Source organism: Pteropus alecto, unplaced genomic scaffold, assembly GCF_000325575.1.
Source record: "Pteropus alecto unplaced genomic scaffold, ASM32557v1 scaffold433, whole genome shotgun sequence".
Classification (NCBI taxonomy): Eukaryota; Metazoa; Chordata; class Mammalia; order Chiroptera; family Pteropodidae; genus Pteropus; species Pteropus alecto.
In genome coordinates, this window is record NW_006433953.1 from 1,298,959 (window position 1) to 1,313,437 (window position 14,479).

The window sequence follows — 14,479 nt, forward strand, 5'->3', positions numbered from 1 at the left end:
TCTCTTTCCTCCTCCGGAGTGCAGTCAAGTTGACGAAGAAGCGAGCGCTCTCCATCTCACCTCTGTCAGATGCCAACCTGGACCTGCAAACAGTTATCCGCACCTCGCCCAGCTCCCTGGTGGCCTTCATCAACTCACGCTGTGCTTCTCCAGGGGGCTCCTATGGTCACCTCTCCATCAGCACCATGAGGTGCAGATAGCCTCAGGCTAAAAGGCCCCTAAAGACCCTACCAAGCCTGATTAAAAGCCTCAAGCCCTCCAAACCACCTGACCCTATTTTAATCCCTAATATTCCAAAGGCATTGGAGCCCTCCTCAGTACCTCCCCAGGACTGCCTTGACCATTTCCCGTACGGTTTTCCAGACACCCTCCATATAGACCCAGAACTCCTGAGATCTTCTGAGGTGATGGTCTTAAGTAACTGCTCTCCCTCCCTCCTCCACCTCAGCCCATCTCTGGGATTCCCACCCCAGATGACTCACCAAAAAGGGACCTCGTCTTCCTTTGGGGTCCAGCCCTGCGGTCCCCATGACCCCACCCAGGGGGGAATGATGCCACATCCTCAGTCCCGGGGACCCCTCCCAACTTGCCAGGTGAGAGCCCTCATATTGCCACCTAATTTCCTTCAGCTGATGGGGGAGGGGAGAAGACTTTATAGGGGAAGGTAAAGGAAGGACAGGGAATATAAAAGCTTTCAGTACCAGAAAAATAAAGGGGTACAGGTGCTGGGGGTTCACTCTTCAGGTTGAATAAGCCTCTTCCAAATGAGAGCCCACCTTTTGCTCATCCCGTTCATCAGTGCAGTCTAAGGAGGAAGTCTCTCCCAAACCCAGGGGTTCCAGCTGCTTGGGTGGGGGCAGGAAGACCTGGCTGGGCAATCTCTTCCTTCTGCCCACTTCTACCTCATCACCCTCACCTCTTCCCTTGGGGAAGCTGAAGTCTGAGCTGGACATGCTGGTTAGCAAGTGCCCGGAGGAGCCTTTGGAAGGTGACATGTCCAGTCCCAACTCCACAGGCACACAGGTAAGGGTGGGGGTTATCTCTGGAACCTGAGTATAACAAAAGCTGTCACCCAACTGACCCTAGGATTGCCTCTCTTGCCCTAGGACGTCCTGCTGGGGATGCTGGATGGGCGGGAAGACCTAGAGAGAGAAGAGAAGCCAGAGCCTGAATCTGTGTATGAGACTGACTGCCGTTGGGATGGCTGCAGCCAGGAATTTGACTCCCAGGAGCAGCTGGTGCACGTGAGCCCCCGGGGGTAACAGGAATGCTGGCTGGAGCCTGTAGGACATTCTGGGTGGGACACTGTGGAATCAGGATGAGGGCGGGAAGTCAGAAGATACTGAGGTCAGAGGTCGAGTACCCTTTTAGGCAGATATAATCTAAGGAGCTGTAACTTTGTTTCACAAACTTGGAAGAACTGAGATGTGGGCGATGATGTTCTTCCTGCCCCATCTTCTCCCAAGAAGTGGAGCCCTGGAGGAATGTGGTGGGGTGAGGAGGGCAAGGGGAAGGTCTATTTTGGGTCTTGGGGTAGAGGGGAACCTCGGAGAGCTTCTGCATTTTCTCCCTCAGCACATCAACAGCGAGCACATTCATGGGGAGCGGAAGGAGTTCGTGTGCCATTGGGGGGGCTGCTCCAGGGAGCTGAGGCCCTTCAAAGCCCAGTACATGCTGGTGGTCCACATGCGCAGACACACAGGCGAGAAGCCACACAAGTGCACGGTGAGGTACCCACTTCCCAGGCTCAGGATCCCTCCCTAAAGAGGCGCTCCCCACGAAGGATAGGAGGACCCCATTATGACTTTCTTGGGCCCTTGGCACTTATGCTTTTGTAGGCCCCTTCTTCTATAAACAAATAATAAAAATTTATATTTATGACTGTGTTGGAATGAAGATGAATGTATTGGTATTATATATTAGAATACTTTCTTGGATGTAAAAGCTAATTTTCCCCTTGCTTTTAAAAGAAATTGACATTTTTTTTGTGTGGGCCCCGGAAAGTACTGTGAACCCTAGGCATAGTACCTACTACTCTGCCTAATGGAGAAGCAAGCCCTGCAGAAGACAGAAGACACTCTCAGACAACCCCTCTTCTAAGATAGTCTAAGATCAGGGAGACCCGCCCCAGGCTTGACCAGGGGCTCCATATGGATTCAGCTCGATGTCCCTGCCGGCAGAGTGCCTCCAGTTACTTGTTTCTCCAGCTTTTGCCTGTCCTTGTCCCCTAATTATGGGAATTGTCCTGAAGCCCCAGTGCTCTCCCATCTTGAGTTATTTTGAGATTTGGGTTTCCTCTAATTCCATGTCCCGTCTGAGAGCTATCCATTCACCCCCATATCCCTCAGTTTGAGGGATGCCGGAAGTCATACTCACGCCTCGAAAATCTGAAGACGCACCTACGGTCGCACACTGGTGAGAAGCCATACATGTGTGAGCACGAGGGCTGCAGTAAAGCCTTCAGCAATGCCAGTGACCGAGCCAAGCACCAGAATCGGACCCACTCCAATGAGGTGAATGCCCCACCTAAGAAATCCTCCCCACTTGAGAAGCCACCTACTGGGGAGATTACCCCATAAGAAATCCCTTAGCCCAGCACCCACTCCACAGAGGTGAGTCACCCCCACCAACACAATTTACCCGGAGAAGGCCTTTCTGAAACTAAGAATTTCCACTTACCACCGTACCTCCTACCTCTAACCAGACAAAGAGCTAACCTAAGATAGACCTATTCTAACAAGAGGAGACCCCTGGCTCCTTCAACTCCTAAATTTATGAGGCCTCATTGACCTGGGTTCACCCCCTCATCTTTCCCAGGCCTGGGCTGTCAGTTTTCCTAATCTTCCCCTTGATCCTCTCATTTTTTACTCCACGGCCCCCACTATAATTACTTCCTTGGGTGCTGTGAGTTCCCCCCTTACTCTCCTCATCCTCACTTGATGCCACTTTCCCCCCATTCCTTCTGCATTCTTTTTCTTTCACCTCTTCACCTACTGTCTTCACTCTCCACTCAACAGAAGCCTTATGTGTGTAAGCTCCCTGGCTGCACCAAACGCTACACCGATCCCAGCTCGCTCCGGAAACATGTCAAGACAGTGCATGGTCCTGATGCCCACGTGACCAAGCGGCACCGAGGGGACGGCCCTCTGCCCCGGGCACCATCTCTTTCCACTGTGGAGCCCAAGAGAGAGCGGGATGGAGGCCCCGTCAGGGAGGAGAGCAGACTGACTGTACCGGAGGGGGCCATGGTGAGACAGCCCAGGCAAACCTCTGCTGCCATACCGACTGCCCTGCTGACATCTTTCTAGTCCCTTCTCAACTTGTCCATCCCCTCCTACCACTCTTCTGTGGCCAGTCCTCCGGTCGTCCTAGTGTTGCTCCTTAGGCTACCCCAAATCTAATGATTTTAGTGTCTAAGGATTTGAGTGTAATTATTTAATGAGTTCAGCAAATTCTTATAAAAGGCTTATTGTATTGTGTTAAGTCTTTTACATGTATAATTTCATGTATTCCTCACAAGAACTTCATGAGAAAGAAACTTACTTTCCCCATTTTCTGATGAGGAAACTCAGGCATAGAGAAATTGCCCAAGGTCATAGGACTAAGAGGACAAATTCAAGCCCAGGCCATCTGTGTTCCAGCCTAGGCTTTTCTCAACATCTCTCCTCTACTTTGCCCCGTCCCTCACCTGCTCAACCCTCACTACACCTGTAAGCCTGCCCTCAACTCCAGCAGTCACTGAGTCCCTAAGTTCAAGGAGCTGTGGGAAAGGGGGAAGGGTGCTGCCCTCTGCCCTCATTTTCCCCACAGAAGCCACAGCCAAGCCCTGGGGCCCAGTCATCTTGCAGCAGTGACCACTCCCCAGCAGGCAGCGCAGCTAATACAGACAGCGGTGTGGAAATGACTGGAAATACAGGGGGGAGCACTGAGGACCTATCCAGCTTGGACGAGGGACCTTGCATTGCTGGCACTGGTCTGTCCACTCTTCGCCGCCTTGAGAACCTCAGGCTGGACCAACTACATCAACTCCGGCCAATAGGGCCCCGGGGCCTCAAACTGCCCAGCTTGACCCACACTGGTGAGACCTGGGTGTGGGGGGTGGTTGTTGGCTGAGATCTGGACCTTCCCTGAGGTTGGAGGGAGGACTTTACTCTTCATTGCTGCAATATAGCACCTTCGTACACTAGAAAAAGGTCCCCCTTCCTTAAGACACTTTCCTTCCTTCCATCAGAAAATTGTTGTGATATACAGAGTCTGTGAGGTGAATGCTGTCCCTTAGGATTGTGCAGTGTACAACCTGTACAACTGTTCATTCACAGCAGCCCTGAATCCCTTGGTGACACAGAAGCTAAAAGGGCATGAAAGAAAGAGGAGACTGAGTGATTAGAGTTAAAGAGCCTTTCTCTGGGATTCCAGGACAAGGCTGTCCCACTGGGGAGGCAGAGTGAGATTCAGGGGGCTCCCTGACCACCCTGTCTTTTCTTCCTGTCACTTGCAGGCACCCCTGTGTCCCGTCGTCTGGGCCCTCCAGTTACTCTTGATCGCCGCAGCAGCAGCTCCAGCAGCGTCAGCTCAGCCTATACTGTCAGTCGCCGCTCCTCTCTGGCCTCCCCTTTCCCCCCTGGTTCTCCACCAGAGAATGGGGCATCCTCTCTGCCTGGCCTCACACCTGCCCAGCACTACCTGCTCCGGGCAAGATATGCTTCAGCCAGAGGAGGTGGTACCCCACCCACTGCAGCACCCAGCCTGGATCGGATGGGGGGTCTTCCTGGACCTTCTTGGAGAAGCCGAGCTGAGTATCCAGGATACAACCCCAATGTAGGGGTCACCCGGAGGGCCAGTGACCCAGCCCGGGCTGCTGACCGCCCAGCCCCAGCCAGAGTCCAGCGGTTCAAGAGCTTGGGTTGTGTCCACACCTCCCCCACCGTGGCAGGAGGAGGACGGAACTTTGATCCCCCACTCCCAACCTCTGTCTACTCACCACAGCCCCCTAGTATCACTGAGAATGTCGCCATGGATACCAGAGGGCTACGGGAGGAGCCAGAGGTTGGGACCTCCATGATGGGCAGTGGTCTGAACCCCTATATGGACTTCCCACCTGCTGATACTCTGGGTTATGGGGGACCTGAAAGGGCAGCAGCTGAGCCTTATGGAGCTAGGGGTCCAGGCTCCCTACCTCTTGGACCTGGTCCACCCACCAATTATAGCCACAACCCTTGTCCTCAGCAGGTCTCCTATCCTGATCCCACTCCAGAAACATGGGGTGAGTTCCCTTCCCACTCTGGGCTATACCCAGGCTCTAAGTCTCCATCTGGAACCTACAGCCAGTGTCCACGTCTAGAACATTATGGACACGTACAGGTCAAGCCGGAACAGGGGTGTCCAATGGGTTCCGACTCCACAGGACTGGCACCCTGCCTTAATGCTCACCCTAATGAGGGGCCTCCACGTCCACAGACTCTGTTCTCTCACTACCCCCAGCCTTCCCCTCCTCAGTATCCTCAGTCAGGCCCCTATACCCAGCCAACCCCTGATTATCTTCCTTCAGAATCCAGGCCTGGCCTGGATTTTGATTCTCCTACTCATTCCACAGGACAGCTCAAGGCTCAGCTTGTGTGTAATTATGTTCAGTCTCAACAGGAGCTTCTGTGGGAGGGTGGGGGCAGGGGAGATCCCCCAGTCCAGGAACCATTCTACCAGAGTCCCAAGTTTCTGGGGGGCTCCCAAGTTAACCCAAGCTCTGCCAAGGCCCCAGTGGCCACATATGGATCTGGCTTTGCACCTAACTTGTCCAATCATAAGTCAGGCTCCTATCCCAGTCCTTCACCATGCCATGAAAATTTTGCAGTGGGGACAACCAAGTCTTCCCATAGGGCAGCAGCACCACCCCGACTTCTGCCTCCACTGCCCACTTGCTATGGGCCCCTCAAGGCAGGGGGCACCAATCCCAGCTGTGGCCACCCTGAGGTGGGCAGGTTGGGAGGGGGTCCTACCTTGTACCCTCCTCCTGAAGGGCAGGTATGTAACCCCTTGGACTCTCTTGATCTTGACAACACTCAGCTGGACTTTGTGGCTATTCTGGATGAGGCCCAGGGGCTGAGTCCACCCGCTTCCCATGATCAGGGGGACAGCTCTGAACACACCCCACCTCCCTCTGGACCCCCCAACATGGCTGTGGGCAACATGAGTGTCTTATTGGGATCCCTACCTGGGGAGACACAATTCCTCAACTCTAGTGCCTAAAGTAGGGAATCCCACCCATCACAGATCCACATTTCCTAAGGGGTGACCATCTGGAGAAGTTGGGAGGAGGAGCCATAGCCCCCTGGGATGCCCCAGGGGTAAGAGGTAGAAGCTGGGGGCTGTATACAATCTGTATATGTTTGGGGGGAAAATTTGTTAATGACACGGTTTCCTGATAATAAAGGAACTGCTTCAGAAAGCCCTACTTTATGTGCTGTTATCTTGGGGAGGAGTGACAATAGAACAAGAGAAGCAGTGGTTAATCCTCCCATCTTCCTCTTTAGAGAGGCTCCCTCACTGTGTCCCAGCCCCTCAGGTCACACTCACAAAGATGGAGACAGTCATCTGGGAGACACGGGATGTCCTCAGAACAGCCCTCTAACACCATACCACCAAAGGGTACCCAACAGAGACCACTGGAAATGCATTTCCTCTTCTTCCTTGGCCCAGTCAGGGGAAGAGGCTAGTGAAGTCGGTGAGCATCAACTGGACTAGCTGCCCAGGGTAGAGAGCATGGGCCGCCGGATCAGATGTCTCCTGCTCAGGCCGAAACAGGGTTGGTCCAAACACAATTCCCAGGTTGTGGGGGGTCATGCGGTTTTTATCTGAGTGTGTTATCACCCTGTAGACAAAGGCCAAGAGAAGGGGTTTTAAGGCAGCAGCTTTGCCACTTCAAATATAATTCTTCAAAGGTTTGAGCCCCTTTCTAGGGGGAAGAGTTCACTCTGGGATCCTTCCACAAGGTGGCCAAGGGAAACCAAGGAGAGAGCCTCATGGGGTATGGAGATGGGGCCAGTGGAGAAACCTTCAGGATACAACTTGAAGATACAATCTAAGATACAACCATCTCTTTCCCAGCTTCAGAGAATGCCCCTAGAGTCCTCTCTGCTCACAATTTGGGAGGCTTTAATTCAAATGTCTATCTTCTCGCAGAAGTCACTACCCAGGCCTAGCTCAGCCAACTAAGCTATCATTGCTCTCCCAATGGGAGACAAGAGGCAGAAGCAACGGAGAGGTTAGATTTCTCTTATTTCTCAGACAGCACCTCTGGGCTTGTCTTGGTTCCCATTTCCCCATTTGATGCTGACCTATCAAAAGTCTTTGACCCTCATAACACATCCCCTGCACAGAAGTTGCCTGTTTCCTCAATCTCCTCTAAATTTAGGTGTTTCCCTATGTTCACTCTATCTGAACAGAGTCCCTGCTGCATGCCCCATCCCACCCTCTGCCCACATGAACAAAGATATTCAGTCTTCCCAACCTGCACAAATGCTCCAGGAGGTACCGCAGAGTGTCATGGTTGGGCTTTGGCATTGAGACTATTAATTCTCGTATTTGAGACAGGCGCTGCTCTGATTCGGAGAGTGCTAGAGAGAAACAGTAATGGGAAGGGCAAGGGGGAGAGGTTAGGGCAGGGTGGGTAACTTATTATTCTTTCCCAGGCCCATGAAAGACATAATTTATCCATGACAGCTTTCTTTTGCTGAGCACAACTGCAGCCTTAGAATTCTTTTTCAATTCTGCCCTCTAAACATTCACAACTAGAGTTGGTACATGTGTTAAAAGTTATTTTCCATCTCTGTGCCCAAGATGAGACAGGAGCATATAAGGGAACCTTTACTCTATCTTTATCACTCATGCCTCCCCAATATCAAGAGTATTGCCCAAAGCTCCCACTCCTTACCAAGGGCAGCACGAAAATCAGGCAGCAGCAGTGAGGGGACCAGAGGCTGGGGTAACTCCCTGAGAAAAAGCTTCAGGGCTCCAGTGACTACATGAATGTCATCCCACTCAGCACTGTCCAAATCTAACCGGCCTTCTGGAAGGAGAAAGAGATACAGAGGGGTTCAGGGCTCGTGAAGGGCCAGAGGGACTGAGAGATCAGGTGTTTGAGAGACGATCCAGCTAAGAAAGACCACAGAAATGTTTAGAGGGTACACAGTGGGGCAAAACAGCAGAGATGGGGATGGGGACAACCTTCCCAGGAGCAGGACATGGAGGAATCCACAGGAAGCATGGGGGATGAGGAAAACTTTAAGGGTCTAAGGGGCCCTCCATGTAAGTACCTTGTCCTGGTTGTTCTGGGAAGACATACCTCCCATCGGAGGTGACTGCCCGCTCTGTAACATATATGAGAAGAGATCAAGAGCTAAGACATGTAGTTCTTGCCAGAAGACCTCCCTGTTCTGCCAGCTCCCTCACGCAGAATTGTCAACAATTCTGAGGCATGAGTTCTTAGTACCACCACTTGCTCACAGATCTCACCTCTGTCCACGAGGAATCGAAGTTTCTGGACCACTGCCAAGTTCCCACTCACCCGGTAAATGCCATCCACATCTAGACCTAGGAGATGAGGCAAGGAGCACATAAGGATTCCTTCTCTAATGTATGTGGTGAGGTCTGGTGAGGGAGCCAAGGGTGGAGAGGGAAGACTAGGGTAACAGAAGTGGGGAATTCTAGGCCTTGGCCTGTTGGAAGGGGAGATTCTGGGGTCTCTGGGAAAATGACCTCTCTTATCCACAGCAGCAACGCAGAGCCGCACAAAGCTTGGCACAGTGTCCCCTTCCCTCTGGCACAGTGATTCCAACTGGCAGCCGAACACCTGGTCTGGGGAGGCACAGAGGTGGAGCCTGTGTCAGCATCACCCATGGGAGCTTTGCTCAGCGTAGGTATTCACCCCAAAGTTGGGCTGGCCCTCCTGGCTGCCTGTTCCAAGGCTTGAGACAGGAAGTAATCCCCTCCCCTAACAATCAGCAGTAGTGGGAAAAGTGTTTTAGTTGTCTGTAGAAGTTTGGTTTAGTGGTCTCAGAAGACCTCTGACCTAGTTTTGGGAAGCTCTACTCTGAGCCTTGCTGAAGTTTTTTTAACTATGAAATGGGCTGATGCTCAGATCAGGAACATAAAAACATCACAGCAGGCACGAAGGAGGAAGGTGCCGGCGGGCCCAGTCCACCTCACCTCGGAGAAGACCCCGCTCCTGCAAGCTTTGCAAGGGCGGTCTCTTTGCGATAAGCCGCTTTAGTTTATTCCGAACGCGGTTCTGCTCGGTTCCTTCCGGACAACGACCTGTAGGAGGCGGGTGGAATCACAGCGTGAGCGCAGCCACCTGGAGACTCGCCCCCAGATCCCGTCCCCCAGGCCCGCCCCTTACTGGAGCTCCTGCGGGCACCGAAACGTAGCAGTGGCTTGGACAAGGGCTCTGACTCCTCTTCTTCGTCCTCCCCGGCGCTCAGGTCTCCCAGCTCCGCGGGTCCGGAACATGACAGACGCAGCTCCAAGGGGTTCTCCCGATCCTAGACCCGGATAGGGGTGGCGGGCGGGGTCGGAGATTGGAAGAGGAGGGAAATCTGCACCCTCAGCTCGTCATAAGGAGACCCTAACCGGCTAGAGGAACCCATGTCCCAGCCCCATCCCAGGGCTCTACACTCAGCTCACCCTGCCCGCCGCCACCCGCGAATCCTATTGTTCCTTCCTCATTCCCTCGGCCCTTCCCCGGCCCGAGCGGGTCCCGGCTCTGTCCCGCCCCCTCCCACCCATCTCACCAAGCGCTCGATGACTGCCCGCAGAGCGTGGTGCCAGGCTCGCAGCTCGGTCTCGTGGTCTGACTGCAGCAGGAACTCATGGCCAGGGACCGTTCGAATCTGGGTGGCCGGCAGAGAAAAGGCTGGGGTCAGCATGAAGAGCAGGGAGGCAGAGAGAGAGACCGGTGCGGAAAACTGGGGATGCGCACTCGGGTCGGGTAAGGCTTTGGGGATGCTTGGGAGGGCACTCACGTGCAGGACGTTGCGGCGGCTGGACAGGTGGCGGCCGTGGGCCAGGGCCGCCCCGCGTAGGTCCACGCTGCTTTCGGGTCGGCTACCCGCTGGTCCCTGGCAATCAGGGGAGAAACTGAGGCTACGGCTCGGTTTCGCCCACTGCTTCCCTCTCGCCTGATGAACCGCAAGAACAAGGGAGGCTGTGCTCTTTTCTAACTCCTTACCTTCCTCTATACCGCCCTCCCCACCTCCACCGCCACAGTTGGCCTGAGGCAGGTAGAATTGTCCCTGAACCCCTCCTGCACCCGCCCTTCCCCCCCTCACACTCACCCAAGCTGAAGAGGGTGCGGTAGGCGGTGCCTCTCGGTAGAACACCAGGCTGTTACCGGCTAACACCACCCAAGACGGGCCCCAGTTCTTCCTGCGGGGGCGGAGGGGTCAGTGGTACTAGTGCAAAGGTCATTTAGAATAGCATGCAGAGGGAGCTTTTCCAACACTCTGCTCGACCCCTATGGATTCAGTCTGACAGCTCAGGCCCCCTCTTTATTCCTAGCTCTCCTCACCTGAGCTTGCGGCCCCCCTGGGCGATTTTGGTCACGTTGAGTGGGCCCGACTTTTCCACCTCCTGGTAAGTGGAGGGAAGCGTATCAATGTCACCCAGTGCTCCTCACAGCTACCCCAGCTTTCTCTATGGGGTCTCCTAGGAGCGAGGGCCTTTCAAGTTGCAGGAGAGCCTGGGTAAGTAGGATACCCAGAAAGAGGAAGATGTTTCTGGAGGAGCAGGAGTTGGGGGTGAGGGCGGGGCAGGGAGAATCTTGACATTCACACTAAAATGGGATACTTACATGGGGGTCATCCAGAACCTGCGGCAGTGGCCGAGGAGGCTGCCAGGCTGAAGGCTGGTCTGAGGGTTCCAGCTGGGAGGTGCGTGGGCGGAGGCAGGGTGAACCCTGGGGGAGGGGATTGAAGAAACAGGTGGAGGAAACTCTAACTTGGGACTCCCTGGCTGTGGGGGAAGAGGGGTGCGGATGTGGGTGATGGGAGGCGGAAGGGGAGGAGGGAGGTAATAAAGAATGGCTTGCATAAAAGAGAAAACGGTGAAAAGATGGTTTTTCTTGCATGTGATCCAGAGGAGGAGGGGATCTCACCTGGGGGTTGAGCAGTTCTGGGGTCCCTGTGTCAGATTCTGAGCCCTTTGCCTGAGGCTGAAGGACACTGTTGTCCCTATTCAGGGTCTGTGTCCCCTCCATGGAGCCAAGGTTCTGGCGGGGGGTGGGGAGAAGTAAAGTTACATCCCGATGTCACTTCAACCAGATCTCAGTACCCTTTTAAAAATTTTTCTTATTCTTCGGAGAGCCCCAGAAAGAAAACACACTGCTTTGGGGTACAGTGGGGGAAAGGAAGAGATTGAGGGGCCAAAGGAATGAGCAGGAGAGAAGATCTCACCGTCTCTCTGGTGCGAGTGCGGCGTGGAGGCTTCCAGGACTTGCAGCCAGTCAGCGAATTTATGTAGAAGCAGCGTCCGGAGTTGTGGTCCAGGTGCTGTTCCCAGGCGTCCAGCCTCTGCAGCGGGGGGCATGCAGGGCTTGGGGGTGGGGACCGAGGACAGCGGCGAAGATCCACCAAGTTACAGTACACAGGGGCCTCTGACATGAGGGGCTGGGGTCCTGCCTGCCAGGAAAGGGGGAAGAAAGAAGTAGTTATTCTTCCTGTGCTCCTCCCCAATCTTTTCTCCACCTAAACACCTCCTCTTCTCCCCCACCGATTTTCTCACCACCAGATCCCGGCTGGGGTGACCCAGGTACTGGAGGAGAAACCTCGTCCCCAGCTGAGTTTTTTTTTCAACTCCCTTACAATCTTCTTTGCTCTTCTCCTCACTTCCTGTTGCCAACTTCCCTCCTCCCCCACCCCACCCCCACCCGAGGGCCACAGGAAAGGGGAACAGGCTTTTTGTGGGGGGGGAGAGTGGTAGTTGAGGGGAGCGCCCCACCCTCATATCCTCCAGAGTAAAAGGAGACAGAGAGGAGGGGGTATGAGTGAGGAGGGGCCATTTTTCATCCACTAGAAAGTAAGAGAGGGGAGGGGCTGAGTCTTAGGGAAAAGCAAGAGAATTACATCTCTAGAGGGGACTTGAGCTGGCAAGACAGGACACAGGACTTCCCCTGCCTTGGACCAGGAGTCAGGAGGACAAGAGAGAAAAGCGTACCCAAGGTTGGCCTTCTTTAAGTCCTGTATCATCATCTGCCATGTTCCACATACCCACAGGATCTTTGCTACTTGCTGTCCCTCATCTAGAATTCCTTCTCATCATCTAGTTTGCTTCATGACTTTCTCTGCCTTCTCCTTACTCAGATTCAACTAAATGTCATCCCAGAGATGCCTTCCCAGACCATCTCAGTCACTCTCCACCATATTTACCTTCTTGTTAACACTTCTCAGTATCAAGAGTTATCTTACTTGTTTACTTATGTTGTCACCCCATGGGAATCCCTTGAGAGCAGACAGTCTGTCTTTCCTATTTGCCATTGTGCCTAGGACAGGATCCAGCAGTAAAAATCTGTTGACTGCTGATGCTTAAGAGAGCTGTGACTCACCATGTTGGCATTGGCCTCTGTCAGCAAGTCTTCCTGGGAGAGAGATCTTCCACTTGGTCCTTCCTGGAAGGGCTCCAGGAGGGTGGGCCTCAAACTGGTAACACTGACACTCCTACACATTTTAGGGGGAAGAGGAGGAGGCTGCGGAGATGTTGCCTGGGCTCTGCCTGGGGTTGCTCGAGACAGGTGCAGCTCCTCCAATGAGCCAGGAAACAACTTTGGCCCTGGAAACAGAAAAATGGAGAGAGAAGGGGGCAGGTGATCAGAGGCGTGATCTCAGCTGGGTTCCTCATCCTGGAGGCTCACAGAGAAGACAAGAACAGGGGAAGGCTGTGAAAAATAAAATGAGACTGCAAAGGCTTGGCACTAGGAGTAGAGGCAATGGGGACACCACGGTGAGGATGAGCAGTAGGCTGATCACAGGAATATAAGAGAGATCAGCAGAAGCTTGGGGGAGGAGAAGCCTTCCAATAATTCCCATAACCAGGGAGGTAGATAGGTTATGGGGGAGGGCTTACTTACCAGGACTCCAGAGGGATTGTCTTGGAGTGATGGTGGTTGGGGTCTGGGGAGGAATAGATTCATCTGTCATGTAGGCAGCTGGGACAAAGATGGGTCGAGAGGTGGAGGGTGCTCCCAGGTGCCTTGCCAACCACCAGTCTGAGTTGGTCTTTCGAAGCAGTAAGAATCTGTCTCCTTCAGCCAGAGACACCTGCCGGCCATCTGCCGCAGTATAAGTGAAGGCATAGAGGGCACAGAGCTGGGACCCCTGAGAAGCGTTTCGAGGCCTCAACCCTAGGCTCCCCCAAGTAATTGGCCACCACTGGCCTGAAAACATAGTGTTCAGTATTGTCACCTGTGGGAAAAAGGGGTGTTGGATATCCAGAAAGGGACGGGACTGCTTACTTCCATGCAGAGAGACATGGAGCTAAGAGCAGCATTCGGGGAAGAGAAGGACAAGAACCCTGGGGTGAGAGGAGGGGGTAAAGCAGAGGGCCTGGATGGGGGTCAGTGACAGGTTTTGGGGGCTGAAAACTCCTGGGTGATGTGACTGGTGAGGAAGTATATAAGTAAGGTGACAGAGGATGTGGTCAGCAGGGCTGTGAGGCCAGCAAGGCAGGAAATCAGAGGATAAGTCTTAGCTTGATTTTCCTCCAAGTACCTTCTGGGGCCCATCAGAAGATCCAGGGGCAGGAGGAGCTGTTGCTAGGTGGTGGTGGGACGCTTGAGCTAGACATAGAAAGATGAAGAGAAAGAATCAGGTCTAAGACAGAACACAGGCAAAGAGAAATAAGTTAATGACAAAAATAAAAAGTTTGTGACCCTTTATTAAATTTACACAGACACCAATGTTTCCATTACCAATCACCTTAGACCTAAAGCTGCATGCTTCCTGTGTAGAGTCAGAGAGGTACAAAGGCAGAGAAACAGAGAGCCAGAGAAATAATAAGACCAAGTAAGAGAGAGTGAGAAAATGGATAGGAGAAACACAGAGGACATGTTTTGGGGAGGTGGGAAGCCTTGATACAATCCTCTGTACTTAAGCCTATTAGGCAGGCAGTGCTTTAGAGCAGCGGTCCCTAACCTTTTTGGTACAAGGGACCAGTGCTCCTATGAGAATCTAATGCCTGATGATCTGAGGTGGAGCTGAGGCAGTGATGCAAGCCCTGGGGAGCGGCTGCAAATATAGATGAAGCCTACTCTCTGGCCTACCAATCACCTCCTGCTGTGCAGCCTGGTTCCTAACAGGCCACGGACTGGTACCAGTCCATGGCCCAGGGGTTGGAGACCCCTGCTTTAGAGTGTGGGTTCATTCTCTCATATCTTAGCTGCGTACCTCCTGTGTGAAAGGAACAGTGTTAAGCACTGGAGATAAGAGAAGGGAAA

The 14,479-nt window shown here is 53.4% G+C and overlaps 2 protein-coding genes across 6 annotated transcripts in view; one reads left to right on the top strand and one right to left on the bottom strand.

The window, feature by feature from the left end:
• The window catches only part of GLI1 (GLI family zinc finger 1), a 10,359-nt gene extending 3,917 nt beyond the window's left edge, over positions 1–6,442 (top strand). For 2 of the 3 annotated variants that reach the window (XM_025044727.1, XM_025044728.1), the window contains 9 exons: positions 2–190; positions 449–593; positions 934–1,023; positions 1,107–1,244; positions 1,576–1,725; positions 2,349–2,513; positions 3,018–3,248; positions 3,811–4,078; positions 4,499–6,442. In XM_025044727.1, the coding sequence (XP_024900495.1) occupies positions 2–190; positions 449–593; positions 934–1,023; positions 1,107–1,244; positions 1,576–1,725; positions 2,349–2,513; positions 3,018–3,248; positions 3,811–4,078; positions 4,499–6,243 (3,121 nt within the window). In that variant the 3' untranslated portion in view covers positions 6,244–6,442. The remainder of the gene's footprint in view (position 1; positions 191–448; positions 594–933; positions 1,024–1,106; positions 1,245–1,575; positions 1,726–2,348; positions 2,514–3,017; positions 3,249–3,810; positions 4,079–4,498) is intronic. The other variant, XM_025044729.1, reaches the window with a different exon arrangement.
• The window catches only part of ARHGAP9 (Rho GTPase activating protein 9), an 11,727-nt gene continuing 3,489 nt past the window's right edge, over positions 6,242–14,479 (bottom strand). The window contains exons 2-18 of one of the 3 annotated variants that reach the window (XM_025044730.1): positions 13,115–13,822; positions 12,593–12,816; positions 11,445–11,669; positions 11,147–11,260; positions 10,844–10,948; positions 10,562–10,623; positions 10,329–10,419; positions 10,017–10,112; positions 9,786–9,884; positions 9,395–9,536; positions 9,202–9,309; positions 8,752–8,850; positions 8,509–8,586; positions 8,310–8,363; positions 7,928–8,062; positions 7,505–7,610; positions 6,443–6,865 (exon numbers count right to left, since the gene is read on the bottom strand). In XM_025044730.1, the coding sequence (XP_024900498.1) occupies positions 6,694–6,865; positions 7,505–7,610; positions 7,928–8,062; positions 8,310–8,363; positions 8,509–8,586; positions 8,752–8,850; positions 9,202–9,309; positions 9,395–9,536; positions 9,786–9,884; positions 10,017–10,112; positions 10,329–10,419; positions 10,562–10,623; positions 10,844–10,948; positions 11,147–11,260; positions 11,445–11,669; positions 12,593–12,816; positions 13,115–13,430 (2,226 nt within the window). In that variant the 5' untranslated portion in view covers positions 13,431–13,822 and the 3' untranslated portion in view covers positions 6,443–6,693. Of the gene's footprint in view, positions 6,866–7,504; positions 7,611–7,927; positions 8,063–8,309; positions 8,364–8,508; positions 8,587–8,751; positions 8,851–9,201; positions 9,310–9,394; positions 9,537–9,785; positions 9,885–10,016; positions 10,173–10,328; positions 10,420–10,561; positions 10,624–10,843; positions 10,949–11,146; positions 11,261–11,444; positions 11,670–11,772; positions 11,925–12,592; positions 12,817–13,114; positions 13,823–14,479 lie in introns of those variants that run through there. The other 2 variants (XM_006908947.3, XM_015586976.2) reach the window with 2 other exon arrangements.